Here is a 27133-nt window from a genome sequence, read left to right on the forward strand (position 1 = left end):
AATTTATTGATTAGTAAGAACTGCTTAGGTAACCTTAAATGGAGGTCCTTCCAAAAATGTAGATAACACAAAAACTCCCACCTTTTGTACTGTACATATTTACAGAAAATGGTGCAAGCAATGCTTATTTTCTGGATTTGTGAAAATACTAATTTAGTTCCTGTTCTTTAGTTACATTTTTTAGAAATATAAAATTACATGTTTTTTTTTTAAGTTTTTAGATATTTTTACAAACCATTTTTGGTACCTTCACTGTATTTATGTTTTTCACACCTATCTCTCACTTAAAACATAACATTCATTTGCTGACTCCCTTCAGGTTTTTGGGGCTCATGCTGAGTTGGATGTACAGTATGCCTAAAATATCAAATTTGTAGTAGACATGCCTCTCCTAAAAAAGAGTATGCCTACAATCAGGGCCGCCATCAGGGGGGGACTGCCGGGCCTCCAGTCCCGAGCCCGGAGAGAGAGGGGGCCCGGGTGGCAGCGGCAAGGAAAGCCATCAGCGGTGCGGCATATAAACACTGGAGCTGCCGTGAGCTAATCATAGCTTGCAGAACGGCAAGCAATCAGAGCAGCCTCTCCTGATTGGCTGCTGTTCCGCGAGCTGTGATTGGCTCGCGGCCAGCTCCAATTACAGCTCGCGGAACGGAAGGCAATCAGAAGCGGCTGCTCTGATTGGCTGCTGTTCTCCGAGCTATGATTGGCTCACGGCCAGCTCCATAGCTCACATGCAGCAGCGGCACACTGATGGTCTCTCTGCCTGTCTGCCACCCAGTGCATTCTTCGCCCCTCTCTCTCAGGACAGAAAGTGCCAAGAAAAGAGCAGGTAGGTTGATCCTGCCTTGTGCACCCCGCTAGTCCAGCCAGCCTTACCTGCACTGCCCCCTTAGTCCAGCCAGCCTGCCCACCCCCTAGTCCAGCCAGTCATTCTGCCTTCCCTGCACTGTCCCCCAAGTCTAGCCAGCCTTCCCTGCACTGCCCCCTAGTCCAGCCAGCCTGCAACACCCCCTAGTCCAGCCAGCCATCCTGCCTTTTCTGCACTGCCCCCCCCCAGTCTAGCCAGACTTCCCTGCACCCCCCCATTCCAGCCAGCCAGCCTTCCCTGTCCGCACCCCCAACCCCCATTCCAGCCAGCCTGCCTTCCTACTTTCTCTGCCCCACCCCCAGTCTAGCCAGCCGTCCCTAAGCCCCTTCCCCAGTCTAGCCAGCCTTCCTTCCCTGCCTACTGCACCCCGGTCCAGCCAGCCCTCTAGTTTAGCCAGCCTACTCTCCCTGCCCCTCCCTCAATCCAGCCAGCCTTCCCTGCGCCCCCTACCCCCTCCTAGTCCAGCCAGCTAGCCTGTCTTCCCTGCTCCAGTTCACTCTTCCCAGCCCAGTGCCCCCACTTGTCCAGCCTCCCCTGCCCTGTGTTCCCCAGTAATGTCCATCCTTCCCTGCCCTGTGTTCCCCAGTAATGTCCATCCTTCCCTGCCCTTTACCCCCACCCCCACCATGTCTAGCATCTCTGGTTTATGCACCAATTGATGCATCACCACCGAAGTAGCTCCACAGCGGGGGCCCTACCTATTTTGTCAGTACCGGGCCCCACAATTTCTGATGGCAGCCCTGCCTACAATTGTAAGCAGCTTTGGTCACTTGTACCTTCTAAAGCTTGGAGAGCCAAACATGGTGGGAAAGGAAGGTCAAACGCTGTCCAAGTACAGAAAAGGCATGTTTGTCTTTCTGCAGCTGAGGCAGACCCAGCCACGCATAGAGACACAAGTACGGCTCTCTGCAGCTGTATACAGTAGCTTGTCGGTGCCTGAGGGCTGGTGCAAAAATACACACAATGATGATGATGATGGTCACAAGCACTGGCTAGCCACTTCTGATTGGCTGACTTATGCTGATTGGTGCTTCTTAATTGATAATGCTTATCATGTGATATCATTTTTTTTGTTACATTAATTTGTACATGACAAGAACGATTGCTGTATTATACAGTTTTTTTTTATTTAAATAAAACAAAAAAATATTTTTGTGCTTATGACGTGGGTGAGTGTAAGTGCACCAGATGTATGCCTGGGATAAACCTGGGGCAAATGCAGAGCTGGAAAAATCTTAAGATGTCTCCCAATCAGCATAAGTGTGTAACTGCATCTGTTCTTACTGTATGTGTGCATCTTTAGAGCTTTTATTTGGACGCATAAGTGGTCAACTCAGCATTACTGGTCTTAACTTGGAATTCTTGTTTCATAGAACACATTGCACATTCTGGCATCTATGTAGAATTGAAAATTTTTTGTTGATGAACCCATCGCAAAGGAACCTATAAAACTGAAGGCATCAGAATTTGTGGTAAATCTTCCCAACCACTATTTATATTTTGTCTTTAAGCTTCTGCATATAGTTTTGGAGGTCCATAGATTCTCCCAGGTCCATATCTTGACACACCCACTTAATGTCATCCTCATTGGCTGTGATTAATGAGTTGACCGTTGGACAACCATCATCAGCTGGGATTGTGGTGAAAGTAGTGAACTTTACCCGCTTTCTTTTTGAAGTTGGGGAATGTAAAGGATCATTTTTTTTGTTTTTCACTGCTTTTTCCGCTTCTTCCCCCAGCTGCTGCATTTGGGTCTGCACATTCTTCTGAGAGACACCATTGAAAAGATGATGATTTTCTTCCAAGGTAATCCCTCTGTCTATAATAGTGGTGTGCTCATCCTGTTGTGGTGATACATCTGGTGTACTCTCTAACAACTCTGTCTCATTACCAAGCCATACCCAGTCATGTGAGTGAGTCATACTAGCTTGTCCTTCTAGTGGTATCTGTTTGTGTCTGTATTTAAGGGCAAATGTTGCACAGTTAATTAGGAAGACTAATATGGCAAGGCAGAAGACACCAAGCAAAGCATACATTCCAATCTCAAGGTCACTCAGTCCTCTAGGTGCATGCACAAGGTCATTATCCTCCATCTCCCCAGTGCTTTTCGGTAAGTCTACTTGAGCAGGAAAATTGGTAAAATCTATTGGAATGTTTTGTAGAGGACTGTCTTCAGAGAATCTATTTCCATCCATCCTGTTGTTTAACACTGATCTAGCCGTAGTACTACCTTTTCTTATGGCACTTTTATCATGTTCCAGAGGAGATCCATCATACCTTCCATCATTACCATAACGTTCTTGATCTGAAACCTTCTGCTTCCGGTCACTTGTGTGATTTTCTATTTCCTCCCCCTCATACTCAGTCCCACCTGGAGAAATGGCATCATTCTGCCCAAACTTCACTTTGATGTAACCATGTCCCACTGCAAGTATACTTTTTCTCTTTGATTTCTGGCAGGCCTCAGAGATCATCAGGTCTATTTTGACCATAGCGCCTTGTCCTTCACCTTCTGCTATCACAATGGGGTACTTTAGCAAACTACTCTGATGAGTGGAGACAACAGATTCATCCAAAGATGTGGCAGATATTGAAAATTCTTTGGAGTCGTAGATATCAAGAGGTGTCACTACACCATCACTGAACTGTATCCAAACACTGACAACTGCTTCCTAAAAAATAGAAGAACCCAAATAAGTAAACTGTAAAAATTACTTCACATACGTGAATCATGAAGTTACAGACATCTAGGACATGCCCATGGAAATCAATGTATTTCCAAATGACACAGTCCTGTCTATCTATAATTAAAATGATTGAACCTAGTACAATTGAACATAGTATTGAGCATCAGAGTACATATTTCATTTAAAGCTAGAGTTTATGAAGGATTGTTGTTATCTTCATTACTTACTACTGGCAACAGCTCTACAGACATCAGTGATATTGACTTAGCTAGGTAAGGGAACAGCCAGCACAATCTATTGGTTCATTCAGAAGTGATTGAACTAAAAATGTAAAAGTGACCAATGATCACTTGTAAATAATGGAGCTAACAACAATCCTAAATAAACTCTGGTCTTAAACAAAATGAAGTGTACCCTGATGCTCTGTACTAGGTACAATATGATGATCAGTGGGATTGAAGTGAGACTGTACACAATGATCTGCCATACCCCCACTTATCCTACAGCTTCAATTTTAGTACTGTCAAATTCACTTTTCACACTTTCCATATCTATTTCTAAATACTCACTGCAATCACTGATGATGGCAGTATACAGATGAGTGCTGTTTAATGTCTGCAAGAAACTAACATATACATTAAAGTGTAACAAAAGGTTAAGAGGTAAATTTGTTTGCAGCTAGCTCCAATCGAAAACAAAATATTTAATCTGTGATTTTAAACGTACTAATTAACAAACGCTTTGCACAAACACAGGTCTGACTATGCACAGGAATATCTCTTCCCTCTTCTGTATGTAAATAGTGGTATTCTATTATCTGTACTGCTGTTCACTATGCAGTTTGCAGAGATTAAAACTGTCCCTTATTTGCACAATACAAAACCCATTTATACACATGGATGTTAACAGGTTTACATTTTAAACATTGAAGTGTATATCATCTGTTGAAATGAGCATGTACAGTATTTTGTTTGTATAATTTTTTATGTTTTTTTTGCATTCCTTCTAAGATCCACATGAATAGCCTGTGCATTATATGAAGGAAACCCTACTTAAACTCTATCCCAAGTCAACTGCATTCATCATAGAGTAGTTGCAGCCAAGGTGCGGGCTGCACTGGTTGACACCATCCAAGGGGGTGACACCAAAATAGCAGAGCCGCTCTGCTATTTTGGTTTCACGACCTATTATGGTGTCACCAAGCAGCGCTTATAGCAGTGATGAATGACGTGTGCATGAGCACGTCATCCACACTGTGTCCGGAGAGGCTGGGGGTTGCCGAACAGCTCCAGGAGTGCTGAGCAAGCCCCCAATCTGACGAGAAAACGTAATCCAGCAGGGGCATGGCTTTGTGCACACGAGGCCATGCCCATTTTGTGGATGCGTGTGTCTTTGGTGCATGCAAGAAATCTGCAAAGGGGGTGATAGAGTGAGTAGTAGGCACACTGGGTGACACCAAACCCAGTGTCGCCATTTGATGCAGCATTTACAACTCCAATGTATATACAATCTAACAGGATTATCTGGGCTTGGAATATAAAAACAACAACCTTTTTCAGATTATGGTCAGAGCCAGAGAAACAATGGTGTGATGGAGCTACAGCTTCAAGCCTTCACATAAAAATAAGTCCATCATCATGGCAGCATGGTGATGACCAGTCACAAGTTGCCAAAAACCATAGGTATTAATATTATAATTCTATTTTCCTCGCAAACTGATGCAATTTTTCTACTTTTACATATTTAGGTAACCATTGGGGCTGATTTTGCAGCTGCTGTACAAGTCCACATGGCCCTTTATCATTTTTACATCCAGGTCCATGTGGCCTTTAATTCGGACTTTGACCCGTTGTTTTGCCAATCTTGATCACATCTTAAATTGATAATGGATTATGGTTTTAGATATTTTGTTTAGAATTTGGCATCACATATGTTTTATTGTACTAATTGTATGTACTTTGTTCTAAAAATATAAAATAGATGATAAAAATTCAGGTTATATAGGGTGTCAGACTATCTTTTTTCCAGGTTTTGCTCTTTTCTTAACTACCAACAATATATAGTGACATTTAGAAACTGCCTCACCTTGAACTCCTGTTTTTACAGCTGCCGGCTGTTTACCAGCAAATATTTTATTGTTTCTAATATTCCCTGGATTTAGGAATATATTCTGTATACTAAAAACACATAAAAAAGGCCAATAAAATATCCTGAGAAAAAAAAAGTAATTTGGTTCATATATCGTGGCATACTGTATTAAAGCTTAAAAGCAGTTATTTTCTCTTTATTATGAGTTCACAGGTATATGAAACTTGGGAGTAACTTTACTAAAAGTTGATTTTGGTCGATTTTTTATTTCAGGGTCTAAAGGTGCATACACACGTAACGATTTTGTAACCAATGATTATCAGTCAGATTTTCTGTCAGATTTTCCCTTGAAAAGTGAACGATTTTTTGAAGTGTAATGAATGATTTTTACAACGATGAACGAAAAATGTTCCTTCCCTTAATGAAAATCGTTATGTTGGTCAGTCTAAAATGAACTACAAACTACAAACGGGAGCGCACTTGAACGATTTTCGTTCATTGTTACAACTCAGAAACTGAACAATTTTTTTTAAAGATTGAACGATAACGACGCCGTTATAGTTAAATTGTTCAAAAAATCGTTACGTGTGTACGCATCTTAAATCATACATTGACTAACAGATTATTTTTGGCATATTTTTTTTAAACAATGTCAAAATCATCTGTACGGAAATATGTGATTTAGGGCTATATTTACTGAAAGTCGAGCTGGGTCGATTTTTGGTCAGTGTTGGGTTGATTTTTGATTGATTTTGTATTTCAGAGTCTAAATCACACATTTTCTTAGATATGATTTTTTTTTACATCATTTAAAAAAAATAATCTGTTAGTAAATGTGTGATTTAGACCCTGAAACAGAAAATCGACCAAAAATCAACCTAACATCGACCAGAATCAAATTTTTCATGCACAAAATATGTAATTATTCACACAAATCTCACATTTAAGTAGCAGTGCGCATATCATTTCTGCTACAATATTTGCAATGTATTATTAGGAAAGTGATGTTAAACTACAGTATTCATGTAAAACAGGTAAATAATCATAAACTGGATAGAAATTCATGGTCAATTAAACATATCCTTTTTGGTGCCATGTTAAATTTTAATTTGTACTTGAGCAGATTTTTATTCATATAGTAATATGGTAAACTATATTTTTGATTTTATCACACATTTTGTAACTTATTTAATATATGGTATCGCTGTTGTGCATCAATATGAGAGCATAATATTACAGAAAGAGTCTATGCTGTGTCTCTTCGTATTTCCGCATTGGTACATTAGCTTATTATACTGTATGTCTGTTAGACACAATGAAAGCTTTAAAGTTTAAATGTTTAGTTGTTCACTTTACCTGGAATCTCAATGCAAACTTCTCTGTATGCATAGAGGACAATATGCTGTTCATTTAATTATAGACTTTTAGAACAATTATTATTGTTTTATGAAATTTATCATTCTAAATGCATAAAGTATTGCCATTATGTATCATGTGTTGTTACTTATCTGTCCATGTATGCATGTTATATAATGTGCAGTCACTTATTTAGCTATAACTGTGTTTTAAATTTTAAAAGGTAATTAAATGCAAAGTGGGTCCATTACTGCCTTTTTTTATTTAAAATTGTATTTAGCATTTTTGGTCATCTATATTGATAAGTGAGTGCTTATGTAAGTTAATTAAAATATTTATTTTCTTTTTTATAAATCTGTTATTTCTGTGTGTGCGTGTTTCTCAGTAAATGTTACTGAATGCTTACAGTTACAAAAACATCAGTGTCTTAGTTTCAATGAATCATTCTGTATTTTGTATTGACATGACAAGCAGTAAGCAGATGCTTAATAAAGGTAACTGTTTGAAATAAAGGCCGACAATGCTATTTCCAATCAAGTAAAATGAGATGTAGCTGTTTAGTAATTAACAAACATGATCATCTATCAATTCTGCCTCTAATTGATCAGGATGAGGGCATGCGTCTCTTTTTTCCCTCCTCATATAAGCTGCCTCCAATCCATCTTGATCTGTTGATGGTAATTGGAGAACCTTGTCAGGAACCGGACTGGATTTATTGATGTGGTTCATAGGATTTGCAGAAACAGCTCTCTGAAGGACATCGCACTAAATCATTGCAACTTTTTTCTCTTCAGTATTAGTCAATTCAGATTTCTAATTGGGAAGCTCAAACTCTTCAAGAAATTCCCAAGACAGTCGTATAGTCATATTATATTTTTTATATATAGTTAGACAGATAGATAGATATAGATACAGTATATATGTGTGTGTGTATATATATATATATATATAGAGAGAGAGAGAGGGAGGAAGGGAGAGGGGGATACACACATACATAAAAACACACACATACAGTATGTATATTTAAAGCTCACTTCCACATTACCCCTAGCTGACAATGTTTCATTAAAGAAGTAACTTTAAATAGTGCAATTGAAACAAAAGACAATTGTTAAGGTTTGTCACCGTTATCACCAATAAAGAGACATAGGGGTAATTCAATTGTTGGCAATAGCCACTAGTTGCCGGCGTTAGGCCAGTGTCACTAGCAACTCGTGACCACCAACATAGCAGATTTTTCTTTGCAACACAAAGAGCCGCGCCGGAAAACTGGTGATGTTACTGTGTCCTACATATATAGGTCCTCATTCACCTAGCATCTATATGCCTTACTGCACAAGAATGAGACATTCCAAAACTAGTGACGTATCCTACTTTTCTTTAAATGTTGCATCATATACACATTGCAGACTCAAGGTGCCCATCCACTAGACGATTAAGTTGAGCAATTGAACGATAATGTTCAATCGTTTGCAAATTGTTTGCAAAAAGGTCTAAAACGACCAGCGATGGGCGTGCCTGCTGGTCGTTTAGACATCTATCATTGTGCAAACTTGCTTGACAGCCTGACGATAACGTCACTGTGTGCTCTGTGCACAGACTGCTATGTAGCTTATCCTATTCAAGTGAATATGGGCCCAAAGCTCCTCTCCTCCCTCCCCTTACTGGCAACGCCTATTATGTCCGAGAGAGTGAAAAATCCAAATACAAAGCAAGTGAATTATCCAAATGGAGAAAAACTAAGTGTTAAGTATTTAGCAGTGGTGGCTCCAGAGATGGGGCTGCAGTGCAGTAAAATATTAAAAAAGGGGAACCACACCAACTGTCACCCCAAATGTTGCCAAACATCACTGGCAGTTGGTGTGGTTCCCCTATTTGAATATTTGACTGCGCTGCAACCCACTCATCCCAGACAATGAGCTTACAGTCCCCTAGTACTTGGCACATGTTGCTTTGTCACCCAATCACCTCGGTTGAGAGAAACATTTTACCACTTCTCATCCCTTTAAGGGGTCAAATATTCTAAAAATACCTGCTTAATGGGCGCTTATGTTATGGAAGGAATATACTTGGGCAGGGTATTAATGAGTCAGGATATTGCACAGGGGAAGGAAACATTTTAGTCCTTTTATCCTCCTTAGGAGTAAAGACAGTAGAGGGGCGACATTAGGTGCTGTTATCAGAAGTAAGGCAGGCAGAGAAGAGGAGACTGTCTCCCCGGTTTTCTACAGTAGCGTGTGCTGAGCTGCTTACAGATAAGGAGGAGGGGGCAGTGGGCTCCTCCAACAAACCCGAGCCCTGGTAATTAGTACCCGCTCCCACCCCTATCGGCACCCCTACATGTAGGATGAAGAAAAGGTCAGAAGCAGCAGAAACGGACAGGTCAGTGGGCCGGATCGTTACACGGGTGGAATACACAATTATACTGTAGCACAGTTAGGTGCTTAATACTCTGGCAACACACTCTGTGTCAGAGCTGATTTTAACTTATGTAGATTTGAATTGGGTGGCTGTATTCATCGGTCATATGACTGCATCTTTTAATCTTACAAGGGGGCACATGCCCTGTACTATAAAGAGCAGGGCAGCATCAGGGAATAGGCAGAGAGAAGCTGGCATAGGGAGAGCAAAATAGGATGTAGACAGCTCGCCAGATGGGATGCAGTTCATATGCAGGCGGACGGGATGTCGGCAGTCGAAATACAGATACCGTAATTCCGCCGCATGGCAAAATGCTGACACTGATACCCTGAAGGACATTAGGACACTGGCATTGGCATCCTGACCGCCGGAATCCCCTACTTCCAGATGGCGGTAAGTATGTCCAGTTAGCCGGAGATGGGGTGTTAGGATTAGGCACCCCGGGGGGGGGGGGGGAGGTGAGGGTTAGGCACCCCCAGGGAGGATTATGGTTGGCTAGGGGAAGGGGGGATTAGGGTTAGGCACCATTGGGGGAAGGTTAGGGTGCGGGAAGTGGGAGTTAAGGTTAGGCACCACCGTGGTTAGATTATGGTCTGGCACCCACTGGGGAAATTAGGGTTAGGCACCACTAAGGGAGGGTTAGGGTTAGGCGGGGAGAGGGGAGGGTTAGGGTCCTTACCTGCGCCTGTCGGGATTCTCCACCGTTAGGCATTCTAGCAGCAGTATTTGAACCGGTGGCTATTCAGCCGCCGGCTTCTCATACCGATTCCCGCCAGGCACTGGGTCCAATCTGAGACAGCTGGACTCTGGGTCTGGTGCCTCACACATCACATAAAAGTCCAAACTCCTAACAGTTTAGAACCATCCCTTCATTAAATTCATCTTTTCAGTTTTTCTCCTAAAATATTAATCTGTTTTTCTTGGCCATCTCAACTAACGATTCTATGGATGATAACAATTATAATCAATTAGGGGCGAAGTACCACTGTACATCACCTTAATGTACTGGTGCACAAATATTTGCCCACTACGGAACGGTCTACATTGCTGATTTTCTTGCGCGCCTCTATGTGATGCGAGGTATAGTAGGTGATATAGATGGCCACTAAGTGCTGCTCTGGACGGGCACATGGCCAACATCATTCTGAACTGAATCAACGCCTATCAGTCAACAATCACATTCATACTTGACCATGTTTCATATGTGGGACAAAGTACACACAAACAGTAGACAAGATAAGACAATTCAAATAAATATGACACTCCAGTTCATATAGCCACTGCTCCGTGCCCTCTCCATTATTATTACCAGCCCTATGGTTTGGCACGTGGGTCTGTGTGGCTGGTTTCATGTACAATAAATAATTTCCAGGCCAGTACTGACAGGATCAACAATGTTGGTACCACTCCCACTATGCACTGTACTGTACGCTGTATACTTGCATGCCTAACAAACGTCCCTAGTTTGGGGGACCAATATCTCTCACTTCCATTTTCTTAGCTGTTAATTTAAAAATAACAGTAAGCATATATTATGAAGTATTTTGTGTTTGTAATTTGAATAGTGACCTGAGCTTTAAGGTTTATACCTGAAAGTCTGCCAACAGTTCTGTGTTTATTTGTGAACATAAAATTAAAACAAAATAAGTTCCCTACATTGTACTGGATGTGCATAATAACATTTGGATTGTATGGGGCACTGCGGTTTTTGGAGTACTGCAATCATTACCTTTCTACTTATTTATATAACAAACATTGCCATATTTATTTCAGTACTGATTCATGTGAGCTTAATGGACTGTTTCACGTGAGTACAGTAATATCTGGTTAAAAGGCTTAATTCATTATCTAAATGTGATCAGCTGACATGACCTTCAGCATTCTACCTGTTTTGGAGTATGCAGCAGTTCCTGAGCCGTAGAGGTGGCTACAATAGCCTTGTTATTAGCTGTGCTAGGATGAAGGTAGAGTGACAGTCCGGAGACAAGCTGCACTCCTAGGTCTGTTATTGTCACTTTGTCATCCAGCACTGTCACTGTCTTTTCTGCCAGGATGGAATCGGAGAGAGGGGACATCACCTACAACACACAAAGAGACTGATTTAATGTTAAGCAGGCATATCCATTATTTATAGCCTCTTTTCCACTGAGCTAAAGTAAACAATAACAGTATGTCCTATGACACTGTCTTATTATACAGCAATATAAAATTAGCAGAGATCATTAACTAATCTGTTGCTAAATGGCTGTAAGAAACATATTAAAATAAATAATAGCGAGAGATCCAGGGAAGACATCATGTGGATTATTTTGTAATTACATTGTTTTCCAAATTGCAAAGTTCCAATCAACAAGTTTGGTATGCTGACTTTAGATCATAACTGCAATCTTACGAAATTCAAATAAACCTCTCCAAAACTAGATGAGGTTTCTGGAATATTGCATTTACATGACAGTCCTGTGAATCAGTGCCCCACCTACTGGGCTTTTACAGCAGGACACGGGCTCTTTTGGAGATGGTATTTTGAATATTTTTTACAATATATATTGTTTGAATTAAGCTGTTTCTGGGCATGAAATGGTTTAAAAATACATTGAATGAAGCTTAGACTAACAGGTCCTCTCCCCTTCTACCCTGTTTCTCTTCTCACCACCATCTTCTATCATGCTATTACAGCCCTGTCCCTTTCTCTCTCAGACACAATACGAAAGAAGAGAAAGGTCTTAGAAAGATCAGTTTCTGCTGTAGACTCTTCTAGGATAAAGGAGGTTGACTATTCCAGGTGACCTACAGCAGAAGAAATCTCTGGAGAAGATGGTGGGACGTGCTTTTCTCAGATAAAGAATTACATACAGAAGCAGAGGATATTGGTTTGGCCAAATTGTCTAGTAAGATCTATTCATTATTTTGACAAAGATTTTGATTTTAATGTATACAGTATATATATATATATATATATATATATATATATATATATATATTGTAGGAATGTGTTCTGCCTTTGTCTGAGTCTTGCAAACATCTTTTGTATAGAGCTCACTAAAAAGTATATCAGATGTACCCAGATACATGGGCGTAGCTATAGTGGGTGTAAGAAGTGCCATTGCTATGGATCCCGGAGGTTTAGAGTTATATATTGTCATTGTATACCAATTTCCCGAATATGCCTGCTATGCAATTGGGTCAGACCCGTTACCCAGCCTGAATGGGGTGACATTCCATTTTGAATGAAAGATGTGTGTAGTGGATGTTATAATGGCTACCCATCGACTCGGTTGCGAGCACATCGGTGCTTGGGACTGGGTCTGAATGACCCCCATGGTGGTGGGTATGATATTTCCCATTTTTTATTACATGGTCAAAAGTAGCCCTCCTCTGGCTACATAAATTAAACAGGACAATGGCCCTCATTCAGAGGCGCTCGCTTCAGTTTTCAAGTGCAGCCTCCTGGTCACTAGTTACCACCCACAGCTTTAGAGACCAACCAGGGTGATGCGATGAGATCGGGGCTTGCAACGAGACCCTAAGGTTGGGTCTTGGCAACCGCAAGCCCCAAGGAGCTTCCTGCTCTGATCGAGCAGGAAGCTCCCCACTGACATCACTGCTGATGTCAGTGCGGCCGCCCACAAAATGGCAGGCGTTCCTTAAGGAACGCCTCAGTTTGTGTAGCCACCCCCCGCCACGTCTACAAAACGGGGCGAGCTGTCGATCAACATCGACAGCTGCCCTTTTTGTAGTGAGCTCTGTAGCGAGAGAATTTCTCTCTCGCTCCGGGGCTTGCGCACGGGCAGTGTGGCCGCTGCGCGTGTGCAGGGCCTTAATATCGACCGGGTTGCGAGCGCTCAGCGCTTGCGACCGGGTCTGAATGAGACCCTATGTTTTGCTTCACCTGGGGCTTCAAAACAGACAGAGTAAAGCAAACAGTAATATACAAAGATGGGAAAGCATGTGCTCCAGGTTTTCACCAGGCATATGTCAAAGAAACTTACACCCATGTTTTCACTAGGGGTGTGCACCGGCCACTTTTCGTGTTTTGTGTTTTGGTTTTGGATCTGGATCTTTCTTCGTGTTTTGGATCTGGATTGGTTTTGCCAAAACCACCCTTCCGTGTTTTGGGTTCTGGGTTTTGTGTTTTGGATCTGTATTTTTTTGAAAAAAAGCATAAAAACAGCTAAAATCACAGAATTTGTAGGTTTTTCTGCTCCTATGCTATTATTAACCTCAATAACCTTAATTTCCACTCATTTCCAGTCTATTCTGAACACCTCACACCTCACAATAGTGTTTTTATGTCCAAAAGGTTGCACCGAGGTAGCTGGATGACTATGCTAAGCGACACGAGTGGGCGGCACAAACACGTGACCCATCTAGGCGTGAAACTGCAGTGGCAGACAGGATGGCAGTTTGAAAAACTAGGCCCCAAACTGTACATAATGCAAAGAAAAAAAAAGAGGTGCAAGATGGAATTGTCCTTGGGCCCTCCCACCCACCCTTATGTTGTATAAACAGGACATGCACACTTTAACAAACCAATCATTTCAGCGCCAGGGTCTGCCACACAACTGTGGCTGAAATGATTGGTTCGTTTGGGCCCCCACAAAACAAGCTGGCAATTAATCTGTCCCTGCACAAACTGGCTCTACGGAGGCAAGAGGTCATCCTCATCCTCCTCATCCACCGATTCCTCACCCTCTTCAGTGTGTACATCCTCATCCTCACAGAGTATTAATTCATCCCTGCTGGAACCACAGGTCCCTCTGTACGTTCTGGAGGCTGGTCTCCCTGGAAGAGTTGATAATTCATTTTATGAACATCATCTTCTCCACATTTTGTGGAAGCAACCTCCTACGCCTTTCGCTGACAAGGTTCCCGGCTGCACTAAACACTCTTTCGGAGTACACACTGGAGGGGGGGCAACTCAGGTAAAATAGAGCCAGTTTGTACAGGGACCTCCAAATTGCTTCTTTTTCCTGCCAGTACAGGTACGGACTGTCTGACATGCCTACTTGGATGCTGTCACCGATGTAATCCTTTAACAGACAGACGCACGCTTGTCGCTGCTGCTTTGAGGATGCAAGTGCGGCTACAGCCCACACAATTCACAAAGACAGAAAAAAGAAGAAGAATATTTTTATTGTTAGTGTAGCACACTTTGAGGGTGTCACCACCCTTTAACAGACAGACGCACGCTTGTCGCTGCTGCTTTGAGGATGCAAGTGCGGCTACATCGCACACAAGTCACAAACACATTAAAAAAATAGTTTTCTATTTTTTGGAGGACTTTGAGAGTTACACCACCCTTTAACAGACAGACGCACGCTTGTCGCTGCTGCTTTAAGGATGCAGGTGTGGCTACAGCCCACACATTTCACAAAGACCGAAAAAAAAAGAACAATATTTTAATTGTTTGTGTAGCACACTTTGAGGGTGTCACCACCCTTTAACAGACAGACGCACGCTTGTCGCTGCTGCTTTAAGGATGTAGGTGCGGCTACAGCCCACACAATTCACAAAGACAGAAAAAAGAAGAAGAATATTTTTATTGTTTGTGTAGCACACTTTGAGGGTGTCACCACCCTTTAACAGACAGACGCACGCTTGTCGCTGCTGCTTTAAGGATGCAAGTGCGGCTACAGCCCACACAATTCACAAAGACAGAAAAAAAAAGAACAATATTTTAATTGTTTGTGTAGCACACTTTGAGGGTGTCACCACCCTTTAACAGACAGACGCACGCTTGTCGCTGCTGCAATGAGGATGCAGGTGGAATCTAGACGGGATTTGGAACCGAGGACACACTACCTCCATCAATTGTCTAAATCCCACTGCACTAATGGCGGATACCGGACGCACGTCTAACACCAACATAGCAGTCAAGGCCTCAGTTATACGTTTTGCTTCAGGATGACTGCTGTCGTACTTCATCCTCATCGCTAGGGACTGTTGGAGGGTCAATTGTTTAGTAAAAGTAGTGATGTTCCTACTTCCTCTCTGGGATGATGAACAACTCCCAGCAGCAGCAACAGCACTAGTAGGAAGTGGTTCTTGATCTTTCCCTATTTTATTTTTATCAGAGAAAGTTTGGTCCTCCATTTATGTTATATTGATATATATACGTGCGGCTAAAGCGCACACAAACACAGAAAATATTTTTTTATTTTTGCTGGAGAGTAGTGCACTTTGTGGGTTACACCACCCTTTAAGAAATGAGCCAGCCGGCTCTTTACTTATGGGACACAGGCGCACGCTTGGCGCTGCTCCTTTGTTGATGCACGTGCAGCCACAGTGCACACAAGTCACAAACACAGAAAATATATATTTTTTTGGTTTGGAGTGTACTTTGGGGGTTACAGAACCCTTTAACGGTCAAGCCAGCCGGCCCTTTACTTATGACACAGGCGCAGGCTTGGCACTACTTTGTTGATGCACGTGCGGCTACTGCGCACACAATTCACAAACACAGAAAATAAATTTTTTTTTGGTTTGGACTGGAGTGTACTTTGGGGGTTACAGCACCCTTTAACGGTCAAGCCAGCTGGCCCTTTACTTATGACACAGGCGCACGCTTGGCACTACTTTGTTGATGCACATGGGGCTACTGCGCACACAATTCACAAACACAGAAAATAATTTTTTTTTTGGTTTGGACTGGAGTGTACTTTGGGGGTTACAGCACCCTTTAACGGTGAAGCCAGCCGGCCCTTTACTTATGACACAGGCGCACGCTTGGCACTACTTTGTTGATGCACGTGCGGCTACTGCGCACACAATTCACAAACACAGAAAATAATTTTTTTTTTGGTTTGGACTGGAGTGTACTTTCGGGGGTTACAGCACCCTTAACGGTCAAGCCAGCCGGCCCTTTACTTATGACACAGGCGCACGCTTGGCACTACTTTGTTGATGCACGTGCGGCTACTGCGCACACAATTCACAAACACAGAAAATAATTTTTTTTTGGTTTGGACTGGAGTGTACTTTGGGGGTTACAGCACCCTTTAACGGTCAAGCCAGCCGGCCCTTTACTTATGACACAGGCGCACGCTTGGCACTACTTTGTTGATGCACGTGCGGCTACTGCGCACACAATTCACAAACACAGAAAATAATTTTTTTTTTGGTTTGGACTGGAGTGTACTTTCGGGGGTTACAGCACCCTTAACGGTCAAGCCAGCCGGCCCTTTACTTATGACACAGGCGCACGCTTGGCACTACTTTGTTGATGCACGTGCGGCTACTGCGCACACAATTCACAAACACAGAAAATAATAATTTTTTTTTTGGTTTGGACTGGAGTGTACTTTCGGGGGTTACAGCACCCTTAACGGTCAAGCCAGCCGGCCCTTTACTTATGACACAGGCGCACGCTTGGCACTACTTTGTTGATGCACGTGCGGCTACTGCGCACACAATTCACAAACACAGAAAATAATTTTTTTTTTGGTTTGGACTGGAGTGTACTTTCGGGGGTTACAGCACCCTTAACGGTCAAGCCAGCCGGCCCTTTACTTATGACACAGGCGCACGCTTGGCACTACTTTGTTGATGCACGTGCGGCTACTGCGCACACAATTCACAAACACAGAAAATAATTTTTTTTTTGGTTTGGACTGGAGTGTACTTTCGGGGGTTACAGCACCCTTAACGGTCAAGCCAGCCGGCCCTTTACTTATGACACAGGCGCACGCTTGGCACTACTTTGTTGATGCACGTGCGGCTACTGCGCACACAATTCACAAACACAGAAAATAATTTTTTTTTTGGTTTGGACTGGAGTGTACTTTCAGGGGTTACAGCACCCTTAACGGTCAAGCCAGCCGGCCCTTTACTTATGACACAGGCGCACGCTTGGCACTACTTTGTTGATGCACGTGCGGCTACTGCGCACACAATTCACAAACACAGAAAATATATTATTTTTTTAGCACTTGGGGGGAGCACCCCTGATGGACAGAGCACCCCCTGGACATCACAGCAGCACCTCTTTAGGACTGGGACACTGCACAGGACTTTGGAGTGGACACAGCCCCTATGGAGAACTGACTGCACAACACAGTCCAGCCAGCCCCTATGGACTTTGAAGTAGTGGACACAGCCCCTATTAACAACAGCAGCACAGCACAACACAGCCAGCCCCTATGGACTTTGAAGTAGTGGACAACAGCAGCACTACACTACACTACACTACACAGCCCTAACTCCCACCCTCCCTCTTCACTGTCCACAGCCGAGTGAGAAAATGGCGCCGACGTGGGTACCTTATATAGGATCCAAAACCCGCGAGACTCGGAAGGCGGGATGATGACGTTTTGCCTCGATTTCAGATCCGAGTCAGGCGGGAAAAGTCGAGCCTGATTCGGATCGGACTCGGATCGGGGGGGCTCGGGGGGGTTCGGATTTCAGAAATCCGAACCCGCTCACCCCTAGTTTTTACCCATCTCTCTTGTTTGCAAAAGATGCATTCACTATTAGGCATCAATAAAACTGAAATAAACCTCTCTTTTGGCATGTGTTCAATCTACGCTTTCTCCTTCCCATCTCTATATAACTCGAACTTTGTTCAAAATGTTGTAGTTTTTAGTAATGTCTGAGCAGCGCAGTGCATAGGTGAATTTATAATGGGTGCAGGGTGTGTGGTACTCACAGGTCCCAGGGACCAGGGGGTCTCTGCAACACACACCCTCCAGAGTATACTTACCTTGTGCCGGCAAGCTGGTCCCTCTTTCTCCGTGCGCTATATTCCTAGACATCTTCGGGAAGATGGTACCACACTGTGTGCTATCTTCCAAAATATTACTGGAAAGATGGCGCGCAGTGGAGCAGGGACTCACTTGCTGGCACAAGGTAAAATGTGGGGCTGGGGGGATTCGCTGCCCACTGCAAACGGGTCAACCTCAGGCATTAATACACCACTGATGCAGTGGATATTGTATATTGCAGAGGATGTTGTATCTATCATGTGTAAAAAAATGTTTTACTTGGAAGCATGCATGAAAGTTTCCCTATCACTACTCAAAATTAACGCTGTCCAGTTTTTTGTAGTGGAGTTTAGAAATGAATGACATATATTTCTGGTTATACAATATTCAAGTGCAGCTTCTGCAGAGTGGCCTTTTTGTAGAATTTATAGTCTACAGAGGGGATGTAGTTAAAATACAGATGGAGGGGATTCCGGCGGTCAGAATGCCGGCGCCCGAATCCCAACACCTGTCAAAATTCCGGCACCATCATCCCTTCCACTGGAATCCCGAAAAGTAGTGGGTAACGTTAAGGGTAAGGGTTAGGCACTAGGGGGAGCAGGGGCATTTCTAGAGAGGAGGGGGCCAGTGTGCAGTCTCTTTGACACGGGCCCCCTCCTCTCCGCCTGGCGGCCGGTAGCACACTGCGCTGTGCGCGGCCAGTGCCTGAGTTATAGACTCTGGGCGCTAGAGTGTGCCCAGAGTCTAAAGTGTATGCATAGATCACCGGGAAAATGCCCGTGACGGCCATTTTCCCTCTACTGTGCATGCGCAAATGATGGGAGAATGTCCGCCGTGGCCATTTTCCAGTCATTTTACAGCGCCCGCCGCAGCGCCGACGTGGGACTCCGGATAGGTAAATAATATTATGTGTGCAGGCACCCATTATAGATATGCCCCTGAGGGGGAGGGTTAGGCACTAAGGGGGGAGGGTTAGGTTTAGGATGTGGGGAGGGGGAGTTTAGGTTTAGGTACTAGGAAGGGAAGGTTAGGGTAGGGAGAGGGTTAGGATACCGACCGACAAAGTGTCGGTATTCTAACCCTGTCAGATGCTGGCATTGGGATTTTGACCCCTGGGATCCCAAACGCCGGCATCCCATACCCATCCCTCTACAGAGTTTATATGACTATTGTTAATTCATTCCGTAGGACTGTGAATTCCTGACATTGTAAAAATGGGGATGGAATTATGCACATAAGGCCAAGTTTTTACTGAGGAATGTTTGAAATCCACTGCCAAATGAGGAATAAGGTATTACTCAACTGACATTTCATTATGTTTTCTATATATAATTTCTACTTTACATACTTGTACTGTGGTCATCCCAACCTCCCGTCCAATGAGAAGTCTTCCATCTTGCAGCTTTGCAATATGCGGCTCTTCTAGCTTCATGAAGTCTGTTACCAAATCTGTTACATCAAACTGCCAATCAGAGCCAAGCAAAAACACAAGCTGTCCGAGGGGGCTGGGTTCCTCAGCTACAAACTGAGTGAGGACTCGAACCATTGCATACTGATATTGTAGGGAGCAGCCTCTTCCTCTGCGCTCATCTTCATCATCATCATCGCTGTCTCTTGTTGTTCTGAAAAGTAGGAATAAAAGTTTATTTGTGTTAAATTTTTTATATATACATTATAAAACATTGTACTAAAGTTAAATCTCTTAACGACCTATGCCAGATATGTACTACTAGACGGTGCAATAACAATTAAATTTTTTTATTGAACAAGCACACAGGCAACACGAGCTGGCATTAAATTTGGTCATCAACAGTGGCGGATTTTACCTAGGGGCTACAGGGCTGCAGTCCCCCCCTTCCCCCCAGTAAAATCCACCACCCCCAGTGAGTCTTCCATGGCATTGGCAGTGGCTCCCTATGAAAAGTGCTATCTGCTAATCACAACCAGACAGTCTCCCCCTGGACCTGCCACTGTAGTCTGCGATTAGCAGAGAGAGCTCTTCCAATGGGAAGCCACTCCTCTGCCTTTGCTGTGAGCCCTATCCAACTTCTAGGGTATGAAGCTGGTGCTTCTGCAAATGCACCAGTATTGAGTCCCACCTGCATCAAAAAGGTAGGAACCGCCACTAGTCATCAATGTATTGATAACAATATAACTATAACTTGTATAGTGGCAAGGAGAAAGTGAGCAGATCAGACTATAACTCTGAGACCCTGCAATCAAATAACCTCCTCCCATATGCCCAACATTGCCAGCAGTTTCCACTTACTCCCTCTTATCATGCCTAATGGATAACCCAGTAGTAATGTGGTGTCTCTGGGCCTGATTCGTTACCGATCGGAACTGCGATTACGCACGCAGATGGCTGACTGTTGCATCGCAGTGTTTGCACAAAGGGACCACTGTGATCGCAGAGATCACGCAGACCCATCGCAGACTGATTGACAGGAAGTAAGCTTTTGGGAGTGGTCGGCGAAACGCAGATGTGTTAGTGTGTTTGAACGCCATTACAGGGGCATGTATAAATTAGCCACTGCGATGGCATTCGCAGCTTCAGCTCTCACTGTGTCCAGTAAGTTTAGCAATTTTTGAGTAAGGTCTGACCTTGTGCAATTGTGCATGAGGCTCCGATGTTACTCAATGTTATTGATGGTTTAGCAGACTTGCAAAGTATTACAGATGTGAGTACTCAAGCTGCGTATGCCGTCGCAGTGGCTGATTTATGCACGCCCATGCAACGGCATTCATATGGACAGGCACGCCTACGTTTCTCCAACCACTCCCCCATCACCACCCCCAAATGCTGACCTCCCATCATTCTGCAATGGCTTTCTATCTGCGTGCATGATCGCAGTGTGATCACAATGCTAACCTGCGCACGCGCACTGCGGTGCATACACATGCACATCGGCCAATCTGTGTATGCGGTTGCACTTTGCGCTCCATGCTGAATCAGGCCCTGTGAGAACAATAAAAGTCACGGCTGGGTACAGTTAAGCGTCACAGAACTTCTCGGTGACTTTAAATATAATAATATTTCACAGTAGCTGGAGCATTATCCCACATATATACTGTATATATCATGTACTTGCTATATCAGTTTCTGTGAGGACATATAATAATATTTCACCGTAGCTGGAGCATTATCCCACATATATATATATATGTATATATATATATATATATATATATATATATTTATATATATCATGTACTTGCCAGATCACTTTCTATGAGGACATATAATAATGAAGAAAATACATGTTACCTGTACAAGATCATTTGAATCTATGTATGTGCCCGTATGACACTCTGCGTGCCCTATTACTGTGCGAAGTGTATTGCTGTGATGTATTTGCTATGTGTTTCCTTCCTCATATTTGATAATGGAATCTTATTAAAGGACAGACCAACCTCCTGTTGGAAATAATGGGCACTCGCCATCCTTTGATTTGACTGAGTTCAGTGTCAGAGATATCTATCTGGAGAGGCAGTCGAGGAACCCAGATAGTAATCTGCAAAGGTGCGCTCAGATACTGGTATGTAAAGTTCACCATTACGCCAACCTTGCCCTTCATTTCTTTTCCGTTGACAAAAACATAGTCGCATCTCTCTGAAACCTGAACAACAAAGAAACATTCAGATGGTTGACAGTAATAAGCAGTCTGTGTACATCTTTATATCTATATTCTGTACTATATTGATTTATAATACTAAGGTCTGTGTTTTTGCCACTATGTGAAAATAGTAGATTTCATGCATCAAACTTGATACGGTGTCAGATGCTCCTGATGAACAGCTATAATACAATATCTGGGAGTGAACATTTTTTATACAGTATCCCATTTGTATGCATCATGCAGCATTCTGGTGGATGACTATATATCATGAGGGGTTGCACTGAACAGCGGATTCACAAAACTAGGTATTAGGTGAAACTTTTAACAGTTTAATTTCCATACCTTGTAGCTTCTATGTATAGTACACTTTAATGCCTTGCCATCTTAGACCAGCCTCAGAGCCTTGCTGTTAGAGCTGCTGTCTCCCTTGTACGGGAAGTAGCCATATCTTGCAAATGATAGTATGGTCTTGCAATGGCAGACATTTTGGGCCTAATTCTGAGTTGGACGCTGGAGTGTTTGTGTCTTATGCCGGTCTTGCATCTGCGACGTTATGCTGATGACGTTACTAGACTATTCCCTGGTGTACAATTGTTCATCCTATGTGCAAGGACTGATACTCCACTTGCACCAAAATACATAAAAATTTGTACCAGTACTATGTCCGGTGCAGTTTCTCCATCTGAATATAGAGTCCTTTGTGAGTGGTCCAGGGTCACTGTACACAACTGCTTTTAGCAACATACCTGTGACATGCCTGCAACACTCCCATAAGTGGCAACATCTCCATGCGTCATTTTAGCCACCCCCAGTTACCTCCCAGTCACCGTCCAGGAACGCCCCTTACATTTCTGCTACCATGCGTCCAAATCTGTACTTCAACTCTGTACATACAAAATCGGGATGCAAGCACTATGACTCAGATGTATGTGTGGAAGAAGAAAATCACTCCACTGCGTCCGACATCGCCGCTGTATCTGACTGAATCAGGCACTAAGTGGCAAGCAATGGAGGAAGACTCAACTCGAAGAGGTGAGTAGAGGTCAGCTTTGGTAATGATGGTTTATTGACCATCAATAGCTAATAACCATCGATGGTTTGCAATGAAGGTCGATGGATTTGACATCAATGGTAGATATCCCATGGTTCTTCTCCATAGATAAACAAAATAAATCCTACCGCATAACCAAACTATTTCTAACATAGGCTATTGATATATCTCTTAATGTCAATAAGTTGAATTCCAACACTAATTAGATACAATAAATAGATTTATTGTTTAAATGATGTAATATACATAGAATATATCAACACGGGTATATGTCTTACAAATCACAGTAGTGAGGGATAGGTCCCAATACCAGTATATGATATTCAAATTTAAGTATAATGATTGATAAATTGATATTAACACAGATATTCTCAAACTCCGCCATTACAGTACAGGTTTTAGGGATAGCCATGCTTGAGCACATCTGACTTAATTAGCACCTACTCAATTTGATTTAACCATCAATCATGGATATCCTTAAAGCCTGGACTGTATATTAATATCCTATCTTAGAAATAGTTTGGTTATGCACTATAATTTCTTTTATGGATGGGTATGAAATCCCGGCTGTCGGGATGCCGCTGTTCAGAATACCAACAGCGGCATCAAGACAGCCAGAATCCCGACACCCATAGGAAGGCACTAAAGTATTTTCCCTACCCCTACCCTAACAACCCCTCCCCGGTGACTAAAACTAACCCACCCTTCCTAGTGCCTAAACCTAACCTACCCCTTTCCACTTTCTAAACCTAAGATCCCCTCCCCAGTGTCTAAACCTAACCCCCCCTAGTGCCTAAACCTAACCTCCCCCTCCCCACATCCTAATCCTAACCCTAATCCTGCTAGCTAACGCTAACCTCCCCCTAACACCCCGATACTTACCTTTGGGATGCCAATGGTCGGGATACTGGTGCAGGGATCCCGACATGTCGGGATTTCGGCGCCGGTATTTGAAACGTCGGCATCCCGCACGCCAGGATGCCGACTACATCCCCTGTATTTGTACTAAAGGAACAGGAGGATCCCTTTCTTTCACAGCAGCAGAACCTATGTCATATAAATCTCTTGTCTATGAACCTATTATCACAGCGCTAGACCATTTACTTGATCATTCTTCTCCATACAGTAGATGACAGAGAGCCCAACAATAAGTTTTTTCTCCACCAGCGCAAAGGGCACAGAGCTTAGCTCTGCTCCCTACATGACCCATGATGCCCTGCCTTCTTCCTTTACTGGTACACCGCCCGATGAGTCTTGTCTACAGCAGCTGCATCGATGGCAGTCAATGGTGTAAACTATCAATGGCTTCCTAGAATTGAAGTAAACCATTGATGGCACCATCGATGGTAGACCTGTTGATAGCCGTATATAAGCTCTGGAAGAAGGAGAGGAACAGGATAGCAGGAATGAAGAAGTAATTTGTCAGGGTGGGATTGAATAGCTGTCCAGCTCTACCTTTTATTGACTTATTACAACACTTGTTAGTGCTTAGTGAAGGAAATCCCTTACCACATATTTTCACTGGATTTTGTTTTATTGTATATTATTTCAACTGGGAGGGCACAGCTAGACCAAATAAGTGGGGAGGACCTGGTCTCCATCTCACCGGGGGACCAGTGCTAGACCAAATAAGTGGGGAGGACCTTGTTTCCATCTCACCGTGGGTCCAGTGCTAGACCAAATAAGTGGGGAGGACCTGGTCTCCATCTCACCGGGGGACCAGTGCTAGACCAAATAAGTGGGGAGGACCTTGTTTCCATCTCACCGGGGGACCAGTGCTAGACCAAATAAGTGGGGAGGACCTTGTTTCCATCTCACCGTGGGGACCAGTGCTAGACCAAATAAGTGGGGAGGACCTGGTCTCCATCTCACTGGGGGACCAGTGCTAGACCAAATAAGTGGGGAGGACCTGGTCTCCATCTCACCGGGGGACCAGTGCTAGACCAAATAAGTGGAGAGGACCTTGTTTCCATCTCACCGGGGGACCAGTGCTAGACCAAATAAGTGGGGAGGACCTGGTCTCCATCTCTCCGGGGGAACCAGTGCTAGACCAAATAAGTGGGGGTGGTTCTACTCAATCCTGGTTGCTCTCCCATATATTCCAATTATTTGGCTGTATCTGAGGTTGCACTGCTTTTTCGCCACCCTACCTAATTCTAATTTGATACATAAAATAAGGCTGTGATCTCCCTCTTCCGCCAATCTCTGTTTCCGTGTCATTACTCCTTATTTATGGTTATTGTTTAATTTAAGGTTAATATTTAGTCAAGATACTAGGGGCCTGATTCAGCAAGGAACGCAGTTGTTAATATGCACGCAATCTGCGCATACGTATGCAACGCAATGCGCAAACTAGCTACTGCGATCGGGACTGCAATTGCAGTGGCCACGCAGACCCATTGCAGAGTGATTGACAGTAAGTACAGTTTGTGGGTGGTAATGGGGGGTGGCCGGACGAACACAGATGTGCCAGTGCATTTGACCACCGTGCATAATTTATCCACTGCGATGCACTACACAGCCTGAGGACTGATAGCGTGCGTGGAAGTTAGCAATTCCTGAGGAAGGTCGGGGCTTGTGCAAGTGTGCGTGAGGCTGCGATAGTACTCGATTGTACCGATGGTTTTGCAGTCCTGCTAAACATTACGGATTAGTGTAAGGTAAAGTGAGCGCCCTTATGTTGTGCTGAGATTGCATTGTGATCGCAATGGATTAGCATGCTGTCGCAGTTGAACTGCTGCGTAATGCAAAAGTAGTGAATCAGGCCCTATGTTAATTGATGGAGTAATAAAACCACTGGGTGGCTTAATAACAAATTTAGTAATATTTATATGTTTGTTATTAATGTGTCCTAGATGAAAAAATGCTATTTAATTTATTCAGTTTCCACAGACTGATTACCTTGCCACGAGCATTTCTGTATGCTGAATATAATTCCCCAAATATGACCATGTTTAGCATAGAGTACAATACAATACCATTTCACTTTGTATACTGGGTTTAATTATAGCGTATTGCTGTAGACTTCCATCTTTCAATAGCTGACACCTATTTATATATTGACTCTAATATGAGATATGCAATACAAGTGAGGTGTAATAATTAGCTACTTATTAGTTGTAGTGTGTTTTTTTCACTTGGGGACTTGGTCATCTGGATGAGCGGAGCTCATTATTTTTGTTTGTGACATCCTGATTTCTATTTTCAGAAGACCCATCAAAATTTTATTATGGAACCCAGTAATTTCTAGGCACACCGTTTGTACCCATAGTTGTTTTATTATGTCTATTCTCCTCTGCAGTTATCCTTTCAGCAAGAGTGTAAATAGAGGGTTTGTATTGATTGATATTCACCAATACATTCATTAAAATTCAAAATGATAATGTAGTCTCCTGTATGACAACAGCGCAATACAAAGTGCAACATTTTAATGAAAGTCTATTTAACACAGTAGGCACCAGTGGAAATGCAATTGCTCCCCGTGTCAGTAGCAAGATCCCAAAGAGTGCCTACAAGCTTGCACATTATTTATGGGGCTCTTGGTTATGCAAACAAAGACACTTGCAGCATATCTCAGCTGAATTTCTAATGAGATCTACTTTCCAGCAGAGCAGAGAAGCAGCATTAGAAGTGGACAGCCAATCACTACAACTTTGTGACAAGAGCTTCACCTCTAGAACAAAACACTGCAGTGAGATATGAAAGATGCTCTTTGTTCGGTTATTTCTGCATATTGACACTAAAAATACATAGCCCTTTTTTCTCTGTGAAGAGCCTCGTCACCCAGGGAATATGTCTTAATTCAAAGCAGTATGTCATTTATCATACTGTATATGCAAGACAGATTTATCTTTAGAAAACAGAGGAGTGTAACTTTTGGCCTGTGCCGGAGAATATAACAGTGCACAGTGTGTTACTAAATCTGAGCATTGGTTACTGGGTCACTGAGCTGCACTTAGAAGATACAAGGTTTGTAAAGACTTTAAAGATGAATTTTGTTTCCTGCAAAGTAGTAGTTTTACAGGTAAGAACATAATTAATGGGAAAGGCTAAAGGAGAGCTATGTGAGATATCTCAGTAACTATAAAGTGCCAAACTACCCTTTCAGACCTAGTATTGTCTTTAAACTTAGGGCCTGATTCAGACCCACTCGCGAGCGGCTGTCCGCTCGCAAGTGGGTCGATGGTCTGCACTGAGCATGCGCACGATGGAGGGAGCTCCGTCGTGCGCATGCGCCAGACACGACGAGCGAAGGACTTTCCTTCGCTCGTTGTGTCCGATCAAAGGGGGCGTGCTGTCAATGTTGATTGACAGCACGCCCCCTTTGGTGGGCGTGCCGGGGG

At 43.2% G+C, this 27133-nt stretch overlaps 1 protein-coding gene across 1 annotated transcript in view; it reads right to left on the bottom strand.

Moving 5' to 3' along the window:
• Nucleotides 1-1541: 1541 nt before the first annotated feature.
• The window catches only part of TMEM132C (transmembrane protein 132C), a 594252-nt gene continuing 568660 nt past the window's right edge, over nucleotides 1542-27133 (bottom strand). The window contains exons 6-9 of the mRNA XM_088482165.1: nucleotides 21534-21739; nucleotides 19468-19741; nucleotides 11307-11498; nucleotides 1542-3540 (exon numbers count right to left, since the gene is read on the bottom strand). Coding sequence (XP_088338291.1) covers nucleotides 2362-3540; nucleotides 11307-11498; nucleotides 19468-19741; nucleotides 21534-21739 — 1851 coding nt within the window. The 3' untranslated portion in view covers nucleotides 1542-2361. The remainder of the gene's footprint in view (nucleotides 3541-11306; nucleotides 11499-19467; nucleotides 19742-21533; nucleotides 21740-27133) is intronic.

Source organism: Taudactylus pleione, unplaced genomic scaffold (assembly GCF_031769625.1).
Source record: "Taudactylus pleione unplaced genomic scaffold, aTauple2 ptg000282l, whole genome shotgun sequence".
In the NCBI taxonomy this organism is placed as follows: Eukaryota; Metazoa; Chordata; class Amphibia; order Anura; family Myobatrachidae; genus Taudactylus; species Taudactylus pleione.